Source organism: Lissotriton vulgaris, chromosome 2_1 (genome assembly GCF_964263255.1).
Source record: "Lissotriton vulgaris chromosome 2_1, aLisVul1.2, whole genome shotgun sequence".
Lineage (NCBI taxonomy): Eukaryota > Metazoa > Chordata > Amphibia > Caudata > Salamandridae > Lissotriton > Lissotriton vulgaris.
The window spans coordinates 214,617,780-214,644,320 of NC_141687.1; the positions used below are offsets into that span (position 1 = coordinate 214,617,780).

The 26,541-nt window shown below is 43.4% G+C and overlaps 1 protein-coding gene across 4 annotated transcripts in view; it reads left to right on the forward strand.

Moving 5' to 3' along the window:
* The window catches only part of LOC147729863 (N-acyl-aromatic-L-amino acid amidohydrolase (carboxylate-forming)-like), a 156,658-nt gene that overhangs the window by 52,335 nt on the left and 77,782 nt on the right, over positions 1-26,541 (forward strand). For 2 of the 4 annotated variants that reach the window (XM_086954779.1, XM_086954776.1), the window contains exon 2: positions 18,176-18,485. In XM_086954779.1, coding sequence (XP_086810905.1) covers positions 18,253-18,485 — 233 coding nt within the window. In that variant the 5' untranslated portion in view covers positions 18,176-18,252. Of the gene's footprint in view, positions 1-17,504; positions 17,628-17,846; positions 17,958-18,175; positions 18,486-26,541 lie in introns of those variants that run through there. The other 2 variants (XM_086954777.1, XM_086954778.1) reach the window with 2 other exon arrangements.

Sequence of the window (26,541 nt, forward strand, 5' to 3'; positions counted from 1 at the left end):
ATGATAAGATATCTGCACCATCGCACTCCTTACCTCAGGTCCCCTTTGTATGTTTGTATCCCTTAGAGCCTACCTGTTCTTTCTGCATTCCGTTATAACGGATAGGAGTCAATGGTAAGTGGTAACTAAGCTGATGGTGGGTGAATTGTCTATAAAAGCTTACTGTCTCTGTGCCCAGTGTAGCTGTCATTAGGGCAACTGGTGGAATCGCACCAGCATAGAGGGGTAACAGTGGCTCTTTGCAAGCAAGGTGTAGTGTAGTTCCTAGTTTCCCACTAGGCCCTGCGCATTGGAATAACATAAACAGTAGTATCGACGTGGAACTGCGGATATTCCAGGCCTCCACTGACTATGCTAAACTTAATTGGGTGTGTTACCAACTAGCTCAGAGGTCACTGGAAACTTTCTTCTCTGCATGGGAAGTGATCAGCTTCCTTGGCACAGACCAGAAGGGATTCAGCTTTCCAACAACCGTGCAACATGACAACTTTGCTCCTCAGATCAAGAGTCAATCTCTAGGGTCGTGTGAAACAATAGACAGGTATTTCACTCAGTCAGTTTAGTGCAGTTTACTTTCACGAGATGTAGAGAATAGAGAGACGGGCGTTGGTCAATAAAGGTTAACATTTATTGAACAGTCTTTCTTCTCGTACAAGAGAAATGTATTGCCACAATTGCAAGACTTGTTATTATGAAAAGTACGTACAGTAAGATAAGGATTGCGAAATAGAACTGTAAAAGCATTGATATGGTTTCTTAGCCATACAATGGTTTAAAAGTAATAAAACATATATACAGTCATATATACATTAGGCTAACATACTCAACTGGTGCTTCTAACTACGCCTACCCCAGTGTGCCTGACCTAAGCCTAACACGTGGAAGGGGAGTAAGTAAGTAGCTTTAAGTTAAGTCGGTTTTGCCAAGGTTTGCTTCAAGAATTCTCATCTAAGGGTTTAGTCAACACCATACCTCTGAATAGAATGATGGAAGTCTGGTATTTCCTTCAGGGGGCACTCGATATCCCAGTCACCCGCGAGGGCAGACCAGAAACGCTGGAGCTAGATTTCTCTGCAGGAGAAAGGCAGTGGCTCTCTTCTCAGCGCGTCGAGGAGGAGGAGGCGGGGGACAGCGTCCGCGGGCAGCTGGAATCTGCTGGATGTCTTCGCAGAGGGACGGCTGTTCAGCTCCTAAGCGTACTGCACCATCGTTCGCGCTTTGGCAGCGATAATGGTATCAGTAGCTTCACCACCAAGGGGACAGCAGTCTGCAGCGACAGGGTGCTAGCTTCACCAACACGGGGTCTTGCAGACAGCTAACAACAGGCAACGAGCTATTGCTTAAGGCAACGTTGGTAATATTTATACCTGACAGGTGCCGGGTTTGACACAAGTTTGCTGGACAATTAAAGATGTCACTAGGAAGTGATAGTTATCAGTTGCTCATTAGAGTTCCATTACTAATCAAAACACAGCAAGCGGGGATTTCCAGGTTTGCTGAGTTTTTATCTTGTTGAAGAACTCGGAGTGTTAATCTAGGAATCTCAGATAGTGACTCCTGCCCTGTCATTGCACTAATTGGTCGCGAAGGAAGTGGCAGAGAGCTATGCTGGAATGTGGCTCTGTTCGTGTGAGGCCAGAGATGACTTTTCTGAAAATCGCACTTGAACGGTTATGCCAATATAGGGAATAAATGGATTTATAGCCGAATAGGGGCATAAGGTCACAGTATCGATCAGGAGCCTAGATAAACACGCAACACCCACTCCACGTATTCATGTCCATCAAATTACTAAAACTAGAGCAATAGGATGCATGTGTAACATTGCCCACCCCAAAATACATATATGCATTCGAAATAGGCGTATTTGTCATACGTGAATTTTTAGGTATGGTACGTTTTTGAAGCATAGAAATCATTCAAAAATTATTGCATATGAAATCAATGCAAAAAGAATTACACATGAAGTATCTCTGACAGAAGAAGGGCGAGATAAATCATCACATATAAATGCATTGCAATAACATGTGCTAGAGGCTGATGTAATGTTGTTATGTCTCTAGATGTGTTTAAAAATAGAAGTTTTGAAGCTTCTGTTCTCTAAGAATAGTTTTTACGTTAAGCAAAGAATTGTTCGTGCCAAAAAAAGGTCAATATTAAAAATATCCAATTCAAAAAGAATTAATGCTTGAACGGGGAAATAGAGTTCCAACACTTTCTGCAGTTTTTGTTGATCAAAACTGAAGGCCGAATTCAGAGTTCATGGGAACGCTGTGAGTCGGAAAGCTTCTCAAAAATTATTGTTTCTGTACGGGTGAGAACATCGTATCAGACAGGCTCTCAAAGAATTGGTCTACAAAATCAGGTGACAGTTCAACCAAATTAGATAGCGCTGTAACTTGGCAGGTGTGAGAATGATTGCTGTCATCGTAGTCAGGAGCAGCAATGCTCACAAAAGGCCGTACCTGGGTGATGTTGCTTTTGTCACTTGCTCCACTGTTACCACCTAGTCGTAGTACAGGAGTCTCAACGAATGCTGTCATCAGGATTGGTAGCCGCTGGGGACAACACAATGCGTGAGCCGTTATTGGACTGAGCAAAGTATCGACGTCCGTTGGTACTGCTGATGGAAGTGAAAGACAGATGTCCAACACGCATTCATCTCCGCATAGCATACATCTTAGTACCGGTAAGATACAGTTCTGCCATATAGGTCTGAATGAAAGGAACCAGGTCATGTTTAGATCTCTCAGCCTGGCCAATCCAAGGACGTTAATTATCCTGTCCCGGTAGCGCATTGCTAGGATTGTCTCTTCCATTCCCATGGGAGCTATGTCTGAGTTTCGGCTTGCCATAACGAAGCAGGAGGGTCAAAAATAAAATCCCTGCGACGAGTCCCAAAAATAATGGTATGCCGCCAAAAACAGAGTGTACAAAATTAGGAACGATTCCCAAAATTGCCTGGAAGGGTGTAAGAAGTCCCGTAAAGACTGTCTTAAATATGCTTGGGATGCTTGTGGCACTAGACATGTTAAGGAGTTGGCTCAACATTTCTACGAAATGCACGGGGCAATTTGTTGATAAAAGGTCATGAACTTCAGTAGCTGTCCTTGCAACTAGAAGATCATACGTCTCTTTTGATGACGTTATAGGCACTGTTGTCTGTAAAAGTACAGATTTCATTTTGCTTAATGTATCAATTCGTATAGAATAGAGATTCAGACGAGGCCAGATGGGAGTCACTGTGTCTGCAGGCCCACTTGGAAACAATGCTTGCATACAGCATTTGACCATGGATGTTACTTTTACTAGATAACTTTTCCCTGGCACGAGGCCGCAACATCTGTGATCCGTTCTAAGAATGTAACTCCCGTTTGAAAGTTGCATAAAGAAGGGCTCTATCTGAGTTGCAGGTGTGACTAGCTGGTGGCATGAAAGGTTGTTAGAATTTCCATCACATGCTCCGTGTAAATTAATACCCTGACACAAAAGTATACCGCTTAGTGAATGTTTACAGTTCTCACCACTAAGAAATACATTTTTGTCGCTCTCACTATAGCAAGAATGTGTGTATGGTAATTTCCATTCAGATTTTACATATCCTTTACCCAATTGTTCATACTGGCCAGCAGGTATGTACTCAAGGCACTTTTTAAATCGGAAAGTTGTTATCGGAATGGTGATAATTCCGTGTATTATCCATTCAATGACAGGACTCTCTGACATTGTCAATGGTAATCTCTCGAGTTTTTCGATGCTCAGGATTGTATAGTCTGCTCCTTTCTGTGCCAAACTGATCTGTTTATCAGTAAGGTTAAAAATGGAAAATAATGACGTTGTGTTGATTAAACGCCAAGGCACATAGCCTGAGCGAAGATTTTGCAGCATCCAGCCTAATTCTATAATAGAGCGCAATTGCGACTGGCCATGTTGTAACATTAGCAAGTCTCTGTCTATCACATCAAAGGCAGATGATACAATATTGTCCAACGAATATATTCTGGAAGACAGAGTCATTAACCCATTGTCTACTACAGAAAGTGATTTCTCCAAATTAATACGATCAATTTCTCGTATTTTTTCAGCAGTTTCAATTTGTTTGACTTTCCAAGCCTCGTTGTAAGCAGCATAGATACTAGTCGCTATGAAACGCTTTTGACGCTGTTTGCGTGGTCCAAGAATGAAATTGCGGAAATCAGCACTATCTTTTAGTAAAGACAAGTGTTGCTTAATTTCAGCCAGTGTGGACGTTGTTAGCCATTCAAGGCAGAGTTTCCCTACACTGTATGTTGTTATTATCCCTGGATGTTGTCTCTGGGAATATCTCGAGTCTAATCTGGTCATTTTTAACCCCTGTGTTTTATTCAGGAATCTATCTTGACAGCTGTTTGTGTCAGTAGGCCAGATTAACCACTTTTTCCAATCAGGATATGTTCTGTTCAAATGTAAAATTTGTGATACGTCTAACTCAATATCTGCAGTTGCATTCTCAGGTATTGGCTTTGGTATAGACGGTGTTTTAAGGTCTTTGATCTTAGCTAGGCCAAGACAAGATGTTTGGTGTATTGTGTCATTTAAAAACAACATTTGTTCTGGTATCATGCAGGTTCTAAATAGTGCTTCAATGCCTTGCACCTGCCAATCTTTTGTACCCCAAATTGTTTTCGTTTCAATATTATTTTTCCAATAATCAAAACCAAATGTCATCATTTTGTCATAAAATGCTTCTGAATATATCAATTTAGAATTTGTCAGCATTGTTTTCATTCCTGTTTTATCTAACAGTTTGTAATAAAACGTTTCTGCATTACTGGTGTTAAACCCTGAGAAGTATTTGAATTTCTCAAAAAATGCTTTAGAACTGCTTTTAGGTGGTGTAGCACAATGTTCCCATTGATTATACATACAAACATTTCTAGGCTGTGCAGATTTATGCAAGTAGTGATTACCATAGTGTGTGTAACAGAATAACTGCTCATAACTAGATGAACCTTGTAAATAATCATGATCTGTGAATATAGCTGACATTACTAAATCAGACATCATGTCATTAATACTATTAAAGTCCCAATCATCAGAGAATGTACTAGGTTTTACAAAGTCACTTAAGGAAACCTTCAGTTGATGAGGATACTTCAGGATTTCGACCGGACCATAGATCTCATAGTCTGTTTTCTCCCATACTACCCCACCAGGTATTGGAATTGCAGTGACATTTACTGTTGACAGTTCTCTTTTCTTCACGTGGGATGATCTGTGTGGTTTCAGGACTAGGTTGATGTTCTGACTTGCTGTGTCCATTCAATTGTAATAAACTTTCCTAAAATTAAAACTAAAATTAGGCATAGTAGGAGTATGAATACCCCTGAAATAATCCAATGCTCAATCAACGGTGAATCCAGATATAGTTCTTTGATTTGTTGAAGGAGTCCTGTTGTATTTTCTTTAGAATACTTTTTTGTTTCTGGCATCACTTTGGGTCGTTTTGATCTTCAGAGAAGTTGTCGAAGTTGATGAAATAACCAGAGGCAGTTCTGTCAATTGATGGGATTGTTCTTTCAATCTGTCTCTCGGTAGCACTTTCTGATGCCACATTAGTGTAGACTGGTGTTGTTTCTTGACGAACTGTTTCAATCTGTGTCTCAAGAGGCACGAGTTCCATGGCATTATTGCATAGTCCTTCATTGTGCACTCCAGGCTGATCGAATGTGATGAGTCTTTCAGTTTGAACCTCTTGGATTGTTGCAAGTTTGGGTATTCTGTTGTTTCTTGGGAGTCCACTGGGCCTACTGTTGATTATAGGCCACATGCTTGTGGTTTTACCAGATCGATAGACACGACTCTGTTCTCCTTTTTACCAGCAAGGGGCGGTAGCACAACTGATCTTGTTCCGGTGACTGCCAAGACAGGTACTGCTTTTCTGTAAGAAGGCCCAAATTCCTTCTTCACCGCGATCTTTTCTCTGACTAGATCCCCAATCTTTGGAATCCAGACAGGCCTTGCTGGGGCTGTTGCTGGTGGTGCCTCGTCAGTGGTACTTGGCTGTTGCTTTAACTTTATGTTGCTTAAGGATTTTCTTGTTTCGTTCAGTTCCTGTAAAACAGCCAAACGATCCTTTACATCAAAGTGCGTTGTTTCTTCTTGTACCACTGACATCTGACTATCGAGGTCCTGAATACGCATTCTAATTCCGAACAATAGTTCGTATGGGCTGAAACCTTTTAGAGAATTTTTTGGCATGTTGTTAAGACTAGTTTGGACACTTATTAAATGTTTGACCCACCCAGCGGCTGAACCTAATACCTTCGCTGTTATAGATTGCTTTATGTCACAGTTTTTTCTTTCTACCACACTGTTCCCTTCGGGGTGCGACGGACAAGAATACCGCAACCCAATTCCCATGCTAGCCATGGCCTCCTTATAAGCTCGAGAGCTGAAAGCAGGACCCTGATCAGAATGGAACGTGGTAATTGCGTATGTGCCGATCAAGACTCGCAAATCTTTTATAACCGTTCTAGCGTCAGCCGAGCGCTGGGGCCACATCCATATGAACCTCGTACAGGAATCCACTGCTACCATGATATATCTATAGTTGCCGTCCCTTTGTAGGGGACCACAGTGGTCCAGGTAAACACATGCAAATGGTTTATCCGAGATAAGAAGGGGTGTCTGCGCTGGTCGTTTTACTGTTGATACATTTATCCTTTGGCAGATGTCGCATTCTAATACATACGTTTTAGTTTGTATTCCCAAGCGAGGCCACCAATATCTCTGTTTTAATAGTGATATTGTTGCGGAAACGCCAGCGTGTGCAGATGCAAGCCCTTCGTGTGCCGCTTTGATTAGTCCTAATCTGTGTTCCCTGTTTGGAATTACTCTATCCCCCACTCCAGGGATTCGAGCAAAAGGAACATTATTCGTATCCGTCAAGTATAAGTACTTTTCTGGAAAACCTTTTGGGAGTGTTTTCTTATAATTTTTTACTGACGCACTGACAGCTTGTAGAATATCGCTGTCTATTTTTGTTTGTGACCGAGTTATCGCAGCTACGGAAGCCGTTTGCACAGCTGCCTTCGCGGCTTCATCAGCCAATGAATTCCCTGCAACGTGAACGCCATCACGTTGATGACTCAGAGTGTGTATCACGTGAGTCTTTTGTAGTTCTTTTTGCAAAAGAACCACCTGTTCCCAAAGCATTTTATGCTTTATTGTGCCACCTTTTGCATCTTTGAAACCATTTTCCACCCAATTCTGCAAGTATTCATTATAAGATTGTACGCAATAAAAAGAATCGCACACTATTAGTGTATTTTCTAGCGCCATCTTAAATGCTACTAATTCAGCTCGTTGAGCCGAGCAATCTCCTAGAGATTGTGTTTTGGTGACCATTGGTCTAAATTTACCTTTGTGCCAGCGACCTTTAACAATCGCGCACGCAGCACTGTAAGCTTGCCTACCCCCAACTGCGGGTTGTGCTGATCCGTCAGTATATATAATACTTCCGTATTCTTCGAGAGGCAGGATTTCAATTGGCAGAGGACATTCATATTCATATTGTAAAAATTCATGTGTTTTTAAGTTAGGATCAAATTCGTAAACTACGTCTGTTGCAGCAAGAGAATTAACCCACTGGATCCATCTCGGATGCAAAGCCTTAGCATTAGGAATGCTTGCTTTAGTTACCGCTTCTAAAGCCGGTATAGGTGTTACGATTATTATTCGTTTACCTTGTGCTAGGGGCCTTTCCTTCGCTACAGCAGTCTGAACCGCAGTTAGAATTTTCTCAGTTGAACTGAATTTTATTTCAGCCTTTGTGTACAAATGTGATTTGTAAGCTATTGGAACCTTTTCTCCCTCATTAGAGGTTAGGTATGTAAATCCGCATCTTCCTGGGATGACTCGGATTACAAGATCACGTGTGTTGTCACGTGTATCTAATTTAGTTTTTGCTAACATGTCTGTTTGCAGTGATCTCAAAATTTCTGTGAGTTTTTGAGTCCAATTGATTTGTTTGAAATCGGGTTTAATTAGTTCGTAGAGAGGTTTAACCCTCTCTGCGTAATTTAGGATGTAAGTTCTTCCGAAATTCAGAAAACCTAGAATGGATTGTAAATTCTTCAGCGTTTTTGGAGCTTGGAGTACAGCGCATTTCTCTAAGAAGTTGTCCGCTAGGCTTTTTCCTTCACTTGATAATTCGTACCCTAAAAATAGTACTGTCAGATGGGCAATCCGAGACTTTTTAAAGTTGAATTTGTAACCCTCTGCTGCGAACCCAAGTATGATGGTGTTCACTCTTTTCAAGTGAGTATCCAAGTCATCGTCTGTGAGATAGATATCATCTACGTAAGATAATGCCTCATCATCATAGATTTGTAGTAACTCTGTTACCCTAGCTGAGAATAGTCCTGGGCTGTTCTTGAACCCCTGTGGGAGTCGACAGAATTTTTCTGCGACCCAAATGCAGAGAAAGCGGTCAAATATCTGCTTTCCGGTGCAATGTTTTGACAAAAGAAACCATTAGATATGTCTAATGTTGTTTTATATTTTTTCCTAACTATGTTATTCATTAGGGCTGCACTATGCGAGTTTTGTACTGCAAAGGTTTTACAACATGTATTAAGGTGTCTGTAGTCCAAAACTAGACAATATGAATTGTCTGGCTTGGAGACAGGAAACAAAGGATTGTTCATTTGAGAGGTGCATGTTTCAATCACCCCCTGGTATTCAAGTTGATCTAAGATCTCCCTGACCTGTTTTTTAGCTTCTTGCTTTATGGGATACTGCCGTTGGGCAGTTGGTTCACTTTTCAGTTGGATTTTGTGAGGAGGTGAATCCTCATCCCATCCTACATGATTTTTATATAATGCAGATGCCTGGGCTACTGCCCATTTCCTTGCGTATGTATATTTTTTATGAATCGGAATGTGATTCGAGAAGGCAGGCATAATCACTTCTTCGCCACGAGGGCACTCCCTGACAAACTCTGGGGGCCAATCTTTTTCAGCTAACAGAATATCATAGCCTTTTGAGAGCTTATCCCAAAATAGACCCTTAATTTTCCTAGTCTTATCACCCTCCATACGCAATGTTATTTCGTATATTTTATGGGGCTCGCTAAGTCTGGTGTCGGCAGTTTCAACCTGAATGTATTCATTCGTGTCCACTGTCTCCAGATAACTCATCAGGATCTTGCGCGCTATACTGATTTCTGCTGCACTGTCCAACATTGTCAATGCCCACTCCCCGTTTTTCAACTGTGTCCTCAGTATTCTCGGCATGGTTGATTACTCTAATACTGGCTACCTTCTTTTTCTGAAATTGAGATTTTTTACTCTGAGCAGGTTCCTTGTCTTTGGACTTGGTGTGCTCTCCTGGGTCTGACCGTCCTCTTCTTTCCGAATTCTGTGGAAAAGATCGAGAGGGACGTGTATCAATACTTTGATATCTATCAGGTTTTTTCAAATTATCCCTATTTCTAAGGTTCTATCTTTTCTCAGAGGGCTCCCTCTGGGGAGACTGGCGTTCTCGAGTCGGAGTTCTTTCCCTCCGTCGAGGAGACCTTCCTCTGGTCTGGAAAACTTTTTCCTTGGGAGTGGATTGTTTATTTCCATCCCAGTTCTTTTTAGGAGTGTTTAAATTATTTTTAATAATTTTTCAGGATTTCCGAGCAGTTGGGGCTTTACTGGTTTCCCACCCAAGCTGTCTCTACCTAATTCTTCATAGCATTTTTCTATGATTTTTGCAAGCTCAACAGGATCTTTTATATCTGTTTCCCTCAACTTCTGGCGAATCGCCACAGATGCTGCTTCTCCTTTTATGTTGGCTAATAATATAGCCGAGACCTGCTTGAAGTCTTTCAGTAATTTCATACCTAGATTTAAAGCGGGCTCTGGACCGAATTCATTTTGAATCTGTTTTAGCACTTCTGGTATTACCGCCATAGACGGAACACCGTGTGTTTTCGTGTAAATGGAAGCAAAGACTGTACCCCAAGTGTCGCAGTCCTCCACGTGTGGTGCGATTCCCATAGGAAGGCAGATGGTCAAGATTCTGTGTTTCTCTATAGGGGTAGTATCAGGAAATACTGCCTCTATTTGAGTGATTTTCTGTGCTAACCAGAAAGGAATTTGTTCCCGTTTTACGGGTGTTTTACCAAGACATGACTGTATGTTCTGTGGTGTGATTTTATTAGTGTTCCCCTGATGAGGGGTCAGCTGTGGTACATTAACAGCTGGCTGGACTGTTGCAGTCCGCATTACATATTGGACTAATTGCCTATGTATTTTTATTAGTGTTTTTAGCTGTACTAACAGCTCTTCTCTAGACATTTTTACAATGTCAGGATGTGGTGTGTAGCTGGCTAGAACCGGCCACGTTGCTCCTGGTCTACCTAGTGGACCGAGCCTGGTAATGTGATCATTGTGTTTTAGGGCGCCATTAAACCAGAGCAGGTGCTCTTGAAATTTAAGTGGAATTTCAATCTCCTCGAAAGGAGCGTACTCTTCCGGAGGTTTCTCTATTTTGTAATAGTGAAACTCTTTTGTTATAGCGTTTACCGCTGGAAAGTTTATCCATGAATAGAATACCTCTATCACGAAAATTACTGTACCACCTTGTGGTGTCAGTCCGTTTTCTATAAGTTTTAATGTTATAGATTTTCTTAAGTGTGCCGGGAGGATTATTGCACCCGGTACCATATCGTCGGAATCCTGCTGAGTTGCATTTACTGCGGCCCCAGTGGTTCCGTTATTTTCTACCGACATTTGTTAAAATGCAAGGTTTGCAGAGTAGGTCTCCAAGGAGACAAAGATTAGGTGCACAATATTTTGGAACACTGTATCCTTCAACGTTGAATAAACCAGAGCTTTACATAGGAATCTCTTCCTACTAAGGTCGGGGGGATTTTAACCTTTCACCCACTCCAGACGTCTATTGGAGTATTTACGGGAGAAAGGGGTCTGTGTGAAATATGCACGACTGAGTTACTCTAACGTCTTGCGTTAGTTTATCGCCTTACCAAACGTTTGGGCGCCATGTAGTGTAGTTCCTAGTTTCCCACTAGGCCCTGCGCATTGGAATAACATAAACAGTAGTATCGCCGTGGAACTGCGGATATTCCAGGCCTCCACTGACTATGCTAAACTTAATTGGGTGTGTTACCAACTAGCTCAGAGGTCACTGGAAACTTTCTTCTCTGCATGGGAAGTGATCAGCTTCCTTGGCACAGACAAGAAGGGATTCAGCTTTCCAACAACCGTGCAACATGACAACTTTGCTCCTCAGATCAAGAGTCAATCTCTAGGGTCGTGTGAAATAATAGACAGGTATTTCACTCAGTCAGTTTAGTGCAGTTTACTTTCACGAGATGTAGAGAATAGAGAGACGGGCGTTTGTCAATAAAGGTTAACATTTATTGAACAGTCTTTCTTCTCGTACAAGAGAAATGTATTGCCACAATTGCAAGACTTGTTATTATGAAAAGTACGTACAGTAAGATAAGGATTGCGTAATAGAACTGTAAAAGCATTGATATGGTTTCTTAGCCATACAATGGTTTAAAAGTAATAAAACATATATACAGTCATATATACATTAGGCTAACATACTCAACTGGTGCTTCTAACTACGCCTACCCCAGTGTGCCTGACCTAAGCCTAACACGTGGAAGGGGAGTAAGTAAGTAGCTTTAAGTTAAGTTGGTTTTGCCAAGGTTTGCTTCAAGAATTCTCATCTAAGGGTTTAGTCAACACCATACCTCTGAATAGAATGATGGAAGTCTGGTATTTCCTTCAGGGGGCACTCGATATCCCAGTCACCCGCGAGGGCAGACCAGAAACGCTGGAGCTGGATTTCTCTGCAGGAGAAAGGCAGTGGCTCTCTTCTCAGCGCGTCGAGGAGGAGGAGGCGGGGGACAGCGTCCGCGGGCAGCTGGAATCTGCTGGATGTCTTCGCAGAGGGACGGCTGTTCAGCTCCTAAGCGTACTGCACCATCGTTCGCGCTTTGGCAGCGATAATGGTATCAGTAGCTTCACCACCAAGGGGACAGCAGTCTGCAGCGACAGGGTGCTAGCTTCACCAACACGGGGTCTTGCAGACAGCTAACAGGCAACGAGCAACGAGCTATTGCTTAAGGCAACGTTGGTAATATTTATACCTGACAGGTGCCGGGTTTGACGCAAGTTTGCTGGACATAAGACGTCAATTAAAGATGTCACTAGGAAGTGATAGTTATCAGTTGCTCATTAGAGTTCCATTACTAATCAAAACACAGCAAGCGGGGATTTCCAGGTTTGCTGAGTTTTTATCTTGTTGAAGAACTCGGAGTGTTAATCTAGGAATCTCAGATAGTGACTCCTGCCCTGTCATTGCACTAATTGGTCGCAAAGGAAGTGGCAGAGAGCTATGCTGGAATGTGGCTCTGTTCGTGTGAGGCCAGAGATGACTTTTCTGAAAATCGCACTTGAACGGTTATGCCAATATAGGGAATAAATGGATTTATAGCCGAATAGGGGCATAAGGTCACAGTATCGATCAGGAGCCTAGATAAACACGCAACAAAGGTATGCTGTTCAATCAGGCTAGCAGTGCTTGCAGTGGAGCACATGTCTAAATGTAGGATTAATATGCAAAACTCCATATAACTGGGGACTTTAACATAAGTGTTTTCAAATAAATGCTGAATTTCACGATGGAGATGCAAGTCTAATATTTGGCAGGTACATGCTTTGGTATTTTAAGATCCCCAAGGAAATCCTTGCAGATGCTCTAGAAGGATAGTTGTGCAGAGTTTGTTTTATTAAAAAAATATATATCCTGCCCTCTTCTATCTCTCCACTATCCTTTTCAATCAAAATAAATGACTAACATATACACCACTCAAATTACTTTCATATTTCACTTTACTAATTCAACACTAATCCCTTATGGGTTCCGGAGTAGGGTATTACTCGCCACAAAATGCTTCAACACTCCATCATGGGTGGCAAGCACTATCAAAATGCAAACCTTTTATCCCACTTCTATCCCTCCACTATCGTTCTCAGTCCAAATAACTAACATATCCACCATTCAAATTACTTTCATATTTCACTATACTATTTCACCACTAATGCTTTATGAGTTCCAGAGAAGCGTGCTACTCGCCGAAAAAGTGCTTCAACACCCCAACAGGGTTAGCAAGCGCTATAGAAATGCAATTACAATACAGTATATCTGATTGCAATACAGAGGCAACACCATAACAATCATGTGGCACACTACGCTAAGCACAGATTTTTAGCTCAAATGTTTTTAATCCGCACCCTTAATTACATCAGTCACGCCCCTTTGAGAGAACCCCCAGTTTTTTTTTATCTCACTTAAAGCCCTGAACAAGCCTAAAAGCACCATGTGTGCTTTCAGAATAACTAACATATATTAGTGATTCTAAAAGCATACGTGGTGGACTTCTATACACATTCCTCCCCCTGCGTATCCAGGGAACCATCTGTAGAGCTGATAAGTGAACTAATGATTATCAGTTCTGAAGAGTGAGTGGAGTGACCCCCCCTAGAGCCAGCTCTGTTCTGCAGAGAGTCTTGCCCTGCTTACCTTGAATAATTCTTAAACAGATTGCTGCAAATAGCATTTACTTTAATTTATTTTAAATCTGGGTAATGTGAGAGAGCCTGTTACAGTTTGTGACAAATGTGTTTTGGTTTCATGCATCATTCATAAAAACATTTTCTTTTAGATCCAAACTGGATCTCAGATATGGGAAACAGGAGGATGCCACAGTGACTATTTGCAGTAGTATTAGTGAGCTTCTACTATTGTACAATATTGGAAAAATACATCACTATCCCTGAATATTAACTATAAACACATTTAGAATTTGAACCCATGTGTCTGTGCACTGTTTGTGATCTGCCCAAAGAGGACATGAGAGAGCTGAAACTGAATCATAAATTCAAAGGTGATCAGCACAGGGGCCCCCTAAACATGTTTGGCCTAGGGCTCTTAAAATCCTTGAGATGTCCCTCAGCCATGGCTGTGTAGTTAGTTAGGAAAGCAGAGGTTCACTGGTGCTATGGAATGAGGCCGGTTGCCCTGGTTTCCTAATATATATTAGTGTAGCTTTGTTGTGGTTGCAGATGCTCTGCACTGCACCTGTTAATTTCCAACATGAAACAACCAGTGTATGCCAGTCACCAACACGAAGGCCTTCCCCAGGGCCGGACTGGCTGTAGCAGGAGACTGGAAGGGTGGGTGCCAGTTTAGGAGCAGTGGGGGCTGGTTTTGTTACTGTGGGCAATTTTGTAGCGATGCTCCAATATTGGCCCCAGTAACAAAAGCAGCAGTGCTGGGGACCGGTTTTGTTCAGCAGTGCTTGACACTTGCCCCCCTCTGCCCCCCCTGTTCTGAAAAAATTGCCAGGGCTGCTTTGGGTTCCCAGTCCGGCCCTGCCTGCCCCATCACCAGGCCTCCTGCATTCCAGTACCTAGGTCAGTTATCTGCACAATCAAGCAGGAACCCCTCTCGCTGTACCCAAACGCACGTTCGGGTTCTTGGTGCGCAGAGCCTTAGTTCCAGCGAACAGAGACCTTACACTGCTGCACACAGAAGAAAGAAAATTGGAGGGAACATTGGTTGACTGTGTAAGACGTTTGATGGACATGACCCAATATATTTATTTTTATTTTTTAAAGACATAACCCAATATACATCATGGAGTCATGGGGTAATACATCTGGCTTTCAGCAGCGCCAGTTGAGGATGCGGCTGAACCAGTAGAATAATTGGATGGAACCAGTGGAGAAAGTGGGTGGAGCCATGGAAAGTGGGTGTGTCCTCTAAAAAAAAGAAAATGAGCACCTGCCCTTAATATTTTACTTGCAGATCCCGTTTTCCAGCCTCAGGAAGAAAGGGTGGCTGCTTTACGCTTATGGTGCAGAGGTAACCTGCAGGTCAATTTTTTAGTGGCAGTATATTTCAGAGATGTATGTCCCTGCTGCCCTGAGTTCCAATCCCCGAGATACAGCTCAGCCAATTATTGCACTTGCTGCAGAAGTGTATGTAGCTTGCTGATCTCAGATTTGAATCACAGGAAGCCACGTTTAGCTTTTCATGCTTCCACAGGTAGAAAAATAATTTCAAGGCTCATAGGTAATAAAAAAGAACTGATATTGTGGTCGAAGTTGTGGCGTAGCGGCCAGAGCTGCCAACTTCGGAGCTTGGGATCCAGGTTCAAGTCTCAGCGTCGTTTCAACATCCTATGATTCTGGCCAGATCACTTAATCTCCTTGTTCCTATGGACAGCGCCTAGAGACCCTTACGGGTGATTAACCGGCCTTTGCAAATCCAAGTATTAACATTATTATATTACAGGTTTTGAATCTCTCACTATTTAGCATTTAATAAAACATATCAGCTGGTATTTCTTTTCAAAAATTGACTTCTTTTCAACTTCTTTTCAAAGAGACAACCATTTAAGTCATGCCAGGTGAGAACTTTGAACATAATATTCAAATCTATGGTCACATTCAATGATTCCCTTCTACGAAAAGTGCTAGAATTTCATGTATTTTTATTTCTCCCTCTGCAAAAAAGACTTTTGGGTTTCTCATCACCTCTCAACCCCCCCCCCCCCCCCAAATATCCTGTTTTCTTTTTTTCCTTGCTCTACCTTCCCCATAACAACAAATCTATTTTGACATTGTGAGCATGCGAAAGTGAACAAATACTATTTTTTAATAGCACATGGTTTTATCTTTAGATGCTCCTGACTGAGCTCGCAGTCTTTTGTTAATGGATGTAAATGCTTGCTTTAGGTTCACTTCTCTGGTGGATCCATACCGCACTTATTCAGAGTGATACCAAAATGAACCTTTAGAAATTTTAGGGGGACATGCCCAGCAACATTTTTGTGCCTATGGACCAGCACAGTGAATTATTATTATTATTATTATGTTTGCACTTGTAAAGCGCGCTGCTACCCGGAGGTTTCCTGGCGCTGTGCAACGCTGGGGAACCCGTCCTGGCTTTCCCTGTGGGATGATCCCTGCTGGGAGTCCCCAGGGTGGAGCCAGGCATCCCCGGCGTTGGGGGGGGGAGGGGCCGTTGTGGAGATTAGGCAAGCTAATGCCCAGAGTTGCCGAGTGGGACCCCAGATTCGAGTAGGCACCGAAGCGAGAATTATCGAGTCCACTGACCCAAGTCCATGACCCTGCCGCGTCGGGAATTAAACCCTGGTCCTGGCCGACTTCTGCTCCCGGGTCTGCCGCCTCTAACTGGTGAGCCACACCACTCCACATGAGCTCATGGGGGCGTTTCTCAAAGCTTTCTGTGCTGAGTATATGTGCCTTACTACCGGGGGAGTCAACAGTCAGGAGCAACTCAGGTCTATCCAGAGGGAAAGTTTTGAGAATTTGACATGCTAGTTAGGTGTTCTGAATCAGTGTTTGGATGATTTAAAACTGGGATCATTCTTTGTTTTTCTCTGAGTAGTATCCTAAATTCCATTTCAAAATCTGCTCAGTAGCACTAATGGCCTTAAATCCAAGTATGGCGTAAGTCCAAGTTCGTCTGGACCCGGTGTGGATGGCCGAATCTGGAGTTACAGGAGATGCAGGAGAAGCACACCCTCAATTTGGACATTTCACCAGCTAAAAGCTGATGAAATCTCTGCGATAGATGGAGAATTACCAAGGGAATCAGGCGCTGTAAGTCTGAATTCCAAGGAAATTGCCCATTTCTCAGGATGTAAGCTAAATGTAAATTGTAAATTGATACTTGTATAGCGCACTACTCACCCGCAAGGGTCTCAAGGAGCTTGTACGAATACCGCTGTGGAACCCATCCTGGCTTTTCCCTGTGAGTCGTCCACTCCTGGGCACCCTCAAGGTGGAGGCCAGGCATCCTTAGCATTGTGGGGTCCGTTGTGGAGATTAAGCAAGCTATTGCCCAGAGTTGCAGAGTGGGACTCCATGATTGGAATAGGCACTGAGGCGAGAATTATCTGGTCCGTGGAATTTTGAGCCCAAGACCCGCCGAGGCGGGGAATTGATCCCTGGTCCCGGGCTAGACCTCTGCATCAGGGTCTGCCGCTCTAATCATTGAGCCACACTTCTCCAGTTAGAGTATCACAGTAGTCTTGTATCCTGGATTTACTCATGCCCGTGCGATTGAACATTTTGGAAAGCGGGATATTGCAAAGGTATTCCTGCACCATGCAGAATGATGGCCACATATTCTCCTACTCTTGTAGAATATGTGATATTTTCAATAATAAAAAACAGCATAGTTGTATTCGGATTAGATCAACATTTAATGATAATGATTTATAAACACACAATATAGGCGGTACTCTCCTTTAAATACATAGCGACCATAAACATAATGGAAAAAGCAAGAATTAGTTTGTTTGTGGACCTGCAGATTTCCTCTTCTACCACCACAAGTTGTCAACTTTAGACAAAGATTACACAATGCATTAAGTTTTACAATTCCCTTCACTTTTTTGCTAGGGCATTAACTGTGATAGGCCACTGTGGAAAGAGTACGAGGTTGAGAGAGGCCCCATCATCATGCCTTGCATTGTGGACCCTGAGGTTGTATTACTCTACTGCCTACATTTAGCTACTTTTTTGGTAAGGAAAATCACAATTTCTCAGTCTATCCCGAAAATGTTAATTCATACCAAAGCTAGCACCATTTCAGTGCACAGGTATTTGAAATATTTGCATGTTGATTGTTTTGCATATTTTTTGGTGACTCCTCGTTTCCTTCAGCAACCTTTGCTCCTCTTTTTTCTCTGCTGTCTCTCCAGCACAGTTAAGCACATCACTTATTACATGTATATAGCCGGTTGCGTGACACTGTGAGTAAAAACAGGAGGAGGGAGAGGTCCTTCTCTCAATGCAAGGAATCAAAGCAAGTGACACTTCTTACAGTTTCTATCAGGCTTCTCGATTTTGTTGGTGAGTGTGTCTTCTTTTGGTGCAGTGTTATGATTCGTCACAGTTTAAAATTTATGAAATGCTCAGAGAGTAGGGAACCCCCAAAATATCCCGGCCTCTGAGCCAGAGGGCAGTTTGCCCATGACAGAAGACGCTTGTTGTCACCCTTCGTGGGTACCAAAATATCAAAGTCATAGATTGATCTCCTTACCAAACCTATTTTTTTTTGTCTTTATTAGAAGTTCCTGACTGGTCATTGCTACCAAGGCCTTTATGTGCTTTCTGTTGGTGAGTTCTGGATCACACATGTGCAGAGATGAGCAACATCATGAACTTTGACCCTCTGAGGCGAGTGGTAATTGCAGGTGGCACCCACGGCGATGAGATGTCGGGGGTCTATCTTGTCAGGCACTGGATCCGAGATGCCACTGAATTGCGCAGAAGGACAGTCACTGCTGAACCATTCCTGGCAAATCCCATGGCCGTGGAGAAGCGTGTGCGGTACATTGATCAGGACTTGAACCGCAGCTTTGAAGAAAGAAACCTGACGTGAGTAGGAAGTGGGGTTGGGGGAATGATAATGGGGATAGAGTTGTCAAAATTCCTGGGGACAAAAAATTTCCTGTTCCACTTTTGTGGAACCGTCAAGCACATTAGATTTGGATATCACTGGAGTTTTACTCCATTATGACAGTGTAGATTTGATTGACAGTCTCACAGTGGTGAATTTATTGCAAAGGTTGGCTTACTATAATATTTATGATCTAACTTGTTTAATCCCGGTTTGTTTATTTTGTAAACCTATGCAGGGTTTGTTGTTATTAGTCAGCTCAGAAAATAGTAAAAAAATAAAACGAATGTGGAAATCCACCCCTCTTAATCATTACTTAAAATAAAAATTAATTGGAGTAATCCTTGAAATGTATGCCCCAAACTGATAAAGTGACTCATACTTACTGTTTTTTTTGGCTCTTAGACGTCCTTATTTATGCAATCCGTTTAGAGTTAGTGTATTTTCTTAATGGGGATTACAATTAGGGTTGCTGCTGTCTTTGCTCTCACATTACATTTTATAAACAAATTAACAATCACTACTTAAAGTGAATACACAATGGTGCAAAAAAGCTCCAAGAAGCCTACGTTGAAATACTTTAAAAATCATTGGTTAGATTACTAAGCAGTGTTTAAACTTTGATTTGAACTAAAACTATTTTTTTATTTGGTTCCTGCATCTACAGATAAACGGGACAACGGTGCTTCAATAAAATATTTGTATATATGAATTGAGTAGGTATATGAGAATTCTTATCTGGCATTAGTTTTTTAAGTCCTTTAAAGGGTAGGATACGAAAAATTCACCAGATGTTTCAGGAGTTGAACAACTGCGTATTCAATAAGGGAACATCTTCACATTATGAGACCCTCTGTGAGTATTTGTGGTAGATGGTAGACAACCGAACCTTAACCAGGCCTAGCTGGTCTTTAGTTGGGACATCTTGTTCAGATTTGTTTCCTGACCCCACTTACTTTGGTCTCTCTCGTATTTTCATAAACTAATTATTTTAGCACCTGGATATTTCAGAAGTGACCCACAAGTAGTTACGGTTTAAAGAGTTCCACTGAGTTTTGATGTTGTATATGCATTTATGATAGCTGGGCACAGAATGCTATGCCAGACCTGGAAGATTGATGGTTTTATTCCATCAGTTGTGTGAAGACTGCTCAGACTTACTTTGAAATTCAAGAGTGAAATAAGCATGCACTGACTAAATTACAGCAGTCTTCTTTCTCAGTAGTTTAATACTACTGCTGGTTTTGGGTCATTTGTGTGGCGCCCAACAGCTGTGCTCCATAAGCAGCTGTAACTACTGGATTTCCGCAACAACATTCGGAGGACTCACTGAATGGCAGCATTTATAAAACACAAACTTATCAATCAACAAAGCTTTATTTCAATATAAAATATCATAAAAGCATTTTTACAATTTAAAACACATTTCATAATAAATACATTAAAAGAAAAGTTTCATCTAAAAATCATTTTTACAATATGTTAAAAGATGTATTAAACTATAACAGCTTTGATGAGATTTAGAATAGTTAATAGTTAATTATAGAAATTCATCATATAGCCTTCAGTCTTATCAGTCAAGCCCAGCTTAAATATTTTGCCACCCCGCAGGCCAAGGTTGTGCTGGCTTCAGCTTGGAGTATTCTAAGAGCAACAGAATGGTTCCTAGTCTCAAGCTGTAGGCATACAGGTTTAAGCCACTTCAGTATAGGTTTGGTGTAAGCTGGGCATACAAAAAAGAGGTGAGGAATATTTTCAATAACACCTACACAATTTGGGCAATCCAAGGGTGTTTGGTGCGGGGGCTTCCATTTGCTTGTACGATCACGAAGAGGAAGGGTACCCATTCTAAACTGGATAAAAAAGAGTCCTGTCTCTTGGCTTCTGGATGAAATCTAGGTAAGGCTCTAGACGAGGCACTTGCTTGTGCTGACGAAATGCGACAGTCAGCCTGCCCAGATTAGGGTCCCTGTGCTCCTGGTTATCAACCCATGCCCTAAAGGCTCTCTTGGTTTCTGCCTTGGTCAGTGCAACCCCAGACTCCCATGCAGTTTTGAGGCCAGTAACCAGAAGGAGCTTTTTTATATTAACTAGCCAGCCAATCTTGTGGGATCCTTGAAGGTTCATTACCTCTCTTAGGCCGTCGGCATATCTAGCTAGCTCTGGGGTGCGCCATAGCCGAGCCCAGTATAAAAGAGGTCGCAACGTAATTAAGTCCTTGATAGAACGACGACCCAAATCACTCAAAAGTGGCTTAGTTGGGGTGCCCCTAGGGAGCGAAACATGCTCCCTAAAGAACTTATTTTCTGCGGTGACTAGCACGTCTACACAACCAAAGCCCCAGAGTTCGGCTCCATATAAGGCACAGCCTACAGCCTTTGCAGCGTAGATTTCCAAGGCAGGGGAAATGGGCCTAGAGGTTGAGGCGCGATGTTTCCTTACCTAACACCCCCACTACCCGCTTATGATTTAAAGCCATTTTATCAGTGTGTGGCTGTCACTTGGAACTTATCGGAGATTCTAATCCCCAAGTAGTCAAACTCTTTGACACGCTCTAGAGGCACCCCATCAAGAACCAATGTGGATTTAGCCGATCTACTGGGGTTAAAATAAAGAAGCTTCGTTTTGGAGGTGTTAATGGCTAGGCCCCTCATTTTACAAAACAAGTAGTAACGATCCAACAGTTTCTGTAATCCTGCAGGAGTTTTTGATACTAGCAATGTATCGTCCGCAAAGAGTAAGGCGGGGACTTTGTCACCCGCCAAAACTGGAGCATCAGCATTAATTTCAAGCAAAAAGGAAACTACCCCATTCACGAAAAGCGTGAATAGAGTAGGGGCCAATACACATCCCTGACAGACACCTCTATTTACAGGGATTTTATCTGTTTTTTGTTCCTGCGTACCCCATCTAATGCGGGCATAATTTCCATCATGCAGGCATGCCAGGAGGTTCAAAATCGATAGGGGAAACCCCATCTCCTGCAAGACCAACCATAGGCGGTCTCGTGGGACCAAGTCAAAGGCGGTCTTCAGATCGATACATGCTAGATAAAGACCGCCTTTGCCTATGGTAACCACCTTCCAGTGCAAAAGTACCAGCCTGAATGCCTGGTCTATAGTGCTTGTACAAGCCCGCCTGTAACTCCGAAATAATGTTATTCTCCTCGGCCCATGGGAGGATCCTCTCCAGGAGGACCCTGCCAACCACCTTCTGACCAGCGTCTATAAGACTTATTGGATGATAGTTGGCCGGGTCCCCCCTGGACCCTTTCGTGTAGATGGGAATTACTTCGGCCCCTTTCCAGGAGTTTGGAACCGGGGATCCTTCCAGCAGAGCATTAATAAGGAGTTCAAAGTAAGTGGCCCAGTCCTCAGCATTAGCTCGGAATAAATCGCCCGGTATACCATCTTGTCCCGGGGCCTTAGCAGGTACAATCTTATTTATAGCGGCCACAACCTCTTTCTTCCCTATCTTGATAAAGGAACCCTGAACGATTGGTGTGGCTGCCATGAAACAGCTAGAGGGCCCTGATCTACCGGTAGCCTCATCTCCTACATATAGTTTCCTGAAGTGCTCAAACCACTCCCAATCAGTTATATGATTAGGAATTTGGTCCGGGTCATGACCATTGGATCTTCTCACCAAAGCCAAAAAAAGCTCGCCGTTCTTGGACTGGCTCACTACCTTTAGACTGTCCCAATGTGATTCTTCCCATACCCTCTTCGCCTCTATGATAGCTCGCCTATACTGTAATCTCGCCAACCTAACTTCAACAGAATTATTGGATTTGATGGCAAGTATCAAACTGTTTTTTTTCATTCTACAGTCTTTGTCAAACCTCTTCTCAACTGGCTTGTCACTCGTAGGGCGCTTTTTAATGGACGAAGGCTCTACATATAGAGAACCGATCATGTCTATTGTATCAACATAAATTGATTCCACAACTGTGGGCCCAACCTCATTCTTACAAGCTGCAGAAAGCATAAGAGTCTGATCTCTCAAGATTTCCCCTAAGGTGCTTAACCCCTTAGATGCGGATGACAAAGCCAGCTCGTCATGGGCGTTACCTGCGATGACGAGCTGGCTTTGTCACGAAAGCCGCGATTTTGAAATTTCATCTCAGCGGGAAAACCCGCTAGTGCGCATGCGGTTAATCTTTGATCATTCAAAATGAATTTTGGCCATTTAAGGAACCTATTGCAATTAGACGGTATGACTGCCTTTGTTAGCATCCTGGGTCCAGTAGTGGAAGTAGGATCCTTCTTTTGCCACATTTCCGTCATTGTAAGTGATAGGGGGTTATGATCACTGTCTATAGATGGTATAATGATCATGTAATTCACGAACTTCCATGACCTCTTGTCAACCAATATGTAATCAATTCTACTCGGACAAGAGACCCTATTAGATGTGTTTGCTCCCATAACATCAGAGGACGTACGTCCATTAACTGCTCTTAGCCCAAATTCCAGCGTTAGGGCATTGAATGACCACCGGCGACCATTTCTTCACTGGCATAATTGACAAAGATGGTATGCCCCATCTGGCACCCTCATCATAAATTCCCAAAATATCATCTGCCGCCAAAGGTTCAAATGAACAATTTAGGTCGCCGCCGACCAGGACAAAGGAGTCTGAAGGACAAGAGAGAAGCACTTCAGAAAGAATGGATATAGTTGGAGATTTTGCCCCCCCCTTGGGTGCCTCTAGCATAGATATTAAAAAGTTCCCAGGTGTTATTGCCCTTCAAGCCCTTAATGGAGAGTCTAATTAAATCTGATGTTGGACAGAGGTGGTGAGTAATCTTACTGTTAAGCGCTGCCTTAACCCAAAACCATAAGTCCTCCAGATGGGCGTCCTCGGCCAGAGGAAGAAGCTGGTAAATGGAAGCAAGAGTAACCAGGCTTATACAAAGGTTCCAGGCTCCATGTTTGCTGGAATAAACACAAATCATAACCATCATAAAAGTATTCCAGTCCGGTAATGAGAGTTTATTACGTAAACCCGCTACATTCCATGAAACAAGTTTAAGATTAGCAGTAGAACCACCACAGGGGGTTAGGGCGGCTTGAAATAAATCGGGACCCCCGGCCAGTCAAATTATTGTCCTCAGGGTTACAGGGACCGAAGTTGATAATTCTGGACCAGGAGACTGGAGCGGTCCAGGAGGACTAACAATACAGCTACCAGGGGGAGAAATAAAGCTAGTTGGTGCCCCTTCATAAGCCTGAAGTCAGTCAACGACCTCCAGACTACTGAACCGGTTTTGGATAGGAGTTTGGCTCGAAACTGATAAAGACTCGAGCCAACCCCCGTGGATCAGCCCCTCCTATTCCGCTGTGCAAGTGTCCACCCATCCGCTACTAATGCAAAGTGACCGGGGGGATAAAAATAGGACAGAGGGAGAGAACGAATAGAGATTCCTGGGCTAGAGTGTCTCCAATTACAAATATACCTGACTGTTCTTGGGTCTTTAAAGTTGACTAACGCACAATCCCCCCTTATATCCTTGGCCAGATGTCCCACCCAGGACACCCTCCGCACCATGAGTATTTTGCTCACTATATGTATTGGCAGTGGTCTGTTTTTATTTAGCAAATAGGCAACCTTATTCCTCAGGGCCGTGGGAGATTCATCTTCATGCTTGCTCAGGTCAGGAACCCCCGCTAGAACTACCAGGTACGGGCTAGCTTCCGGGGGCAAGTTGATGTTAATTTCCCCCCTGGAAGCCTGGGCTATAGGAACCCCGCCACCCTCATTCGGCTGAATGGGATTATACTGGCATGATTTTTTTGCAGCAGCCGTGGCTGGAACATTACAAGGAGGGGCAGCTATGGCCTGTGGAGCTGTGATCGTGGCTAACGAGTCCCTCAAATCTATAGGCGCATTTTCCCCTCTGGCTTTATTTAGCGGTGGAGCAACCCTAGATGTGTTTCCCTTTTTTAGAATATCAACAATTCCCTTAGAGTCAAGCTCATTCTTGTTTAGATGCTGTTCAATCATAGTTAGTCTATCCTCTACTGGACGGAGAAGGAGTCTAATTGTGTCACCTATTTTAGCCAGTAGGGGATCCTCCACCTCCACCCTTTCACCTACATTTTTCCCCCTGCTTTCAGCCTGGGGTACCGTTCTGATGGGTATTGGGTCGACTATAGGTGTGGCTATATTTTCCGTGGCAGCCACAGCAGCCTGCTCCCTACTAGTGGTAGTTGCTCTAGTGTTTTTTGGCACCTTCCCTTTCTTCCCTCCGTTGTCATTGGCCAGCCCTTGCTTATACTTAGGAATAGCCCCTTGGCGTCTCTCACGTAGTTGCCTAGTATTATACTCCTTCACTGGGCTAGCCATAGAGGGAAGCTTGTAGGGAGATAATAGTAGCGATTCGGAGACCGTAGACTGATCCCCAAAGGAGACATGGTCTACATCGTGAGATGCTAGATGTGTTTTTGGGGATTCTACGATCGCTAGTACACCAATACCACTACTTTGTCCATGTTGTTCAGGGGTCCGTGCATTGGCAATATGCCCCATAGATGACCTTCTAGCGATAGCTAAGTCCTGTGAGACTCGTCGTTCCATCAACGTGATCCCCTAGTCTATGACAGAATTGACCCTAGTAATGAACTTGTCCATTGTTCCTGTGAGATTTGCAGTGTCCGCCCTACTTCTAGCCTCCTTCGTAGCCATGGTAAAGCAGGTATGGCATTAAGGCGAAAAAGAGTACTTACAAATCAAAGCTCCCACAACAGGGTTGAAAGAGGGGTGCCCCGTCCCGTCCTTGATCAGTCTTGAACGAGCTTAAACGGGCCAGCCCTTGGCCTGGGCTTCGCCCGGCGCCACCCGCGCGCGTCCCGTGAAGTGGAGGAAGGACCGGTGTTTTGTGCGCCTCCGGGCGCTGGAAAGGGCGTAGGTGGGCGGGGCTGTCCCTGCCGGGAATTATGGGTGCTGTAGTCCCCCTGCTCGGCAGCCGCAGAAGATGTGATGAGCGGCGGCGGGGGGGACCAGGTGCAAGGATGGACAGCCTCGGATGACGGCGCTCTCAGCAGCACGGGCCCCCAGTGTGCAGACAATCCAATCTGGGCAGCAAGAATAGCCAGGAAAGGGTTCAGGCAAGTGGCGGTGCGGTCTCTCGCTCCTACAAGGGAGGACCGGTGTTTTGTGTGCCTCCGGGCGCGGGAAAGGGGGTAGGTGGGAGGGGCTGTCCCTGCCGGGAATAATGGGCGCTGTAGTCCCCCCGCTCGGCGGCCGCAGAAGATGTGATGAGCGGCGGCGGGGGGGACAAGGTGCAAGGATGACCAGCCTCGGATGACGGCGCTCTCAGCAGCGCGGGCCCCCAGTGTGCAGACAATCCAATTTGAACCATTAAGAAAAATGGGGTAACCCGTAAGGTATGGACCTGGGTATATTATGACATAGAAAAACAATGGTCCTGAACCTATTGATTCTAATGATTCACTTAATCAATTATAATGTCCAAAGTTTTAAGTATAGAACAACAACAACCAGTCTGCTCTATTGTACTCAATTTGCTTAGTACAGAGTGATAAACCTACACCACGGTTAAAGAAATACTTTTAATTCATTAGTTCATTTTTGGCAGTTCATTTTTATACGCAATATATCATTTCAAAATAGATCAAAACAAGGTGGTTGCCCAGGAGGAGCGTGCAAAGAAAAGCGTGATTGGAGTGTGAAATAAGTGAGCAGAACGGAAATTCACAATGGTGGACAGAAAATATTCACATTATTTAACAAGCAATATCGGGCATATGATTTGCCGTATTGAGTCCCTGGCCAAACCTTTTTACATTTTTGTAATCAAAACATTATTACATCCAGACATATATGTCCTAAAATTTTTGCACTATATGAAAAAAATTGAGTAGTTGGTCCAAGGTTATATGAAGGTAGCGTCGACGTTTCGACTCGTCTTATGCCCAATCGGTGATTTGAACCTGGGGAGTGCGAGTCTTCATCAGGACTGGAAAAACAGATGGGGGCAACCAAGGGATAATAATAACCCCTTCAATGGAG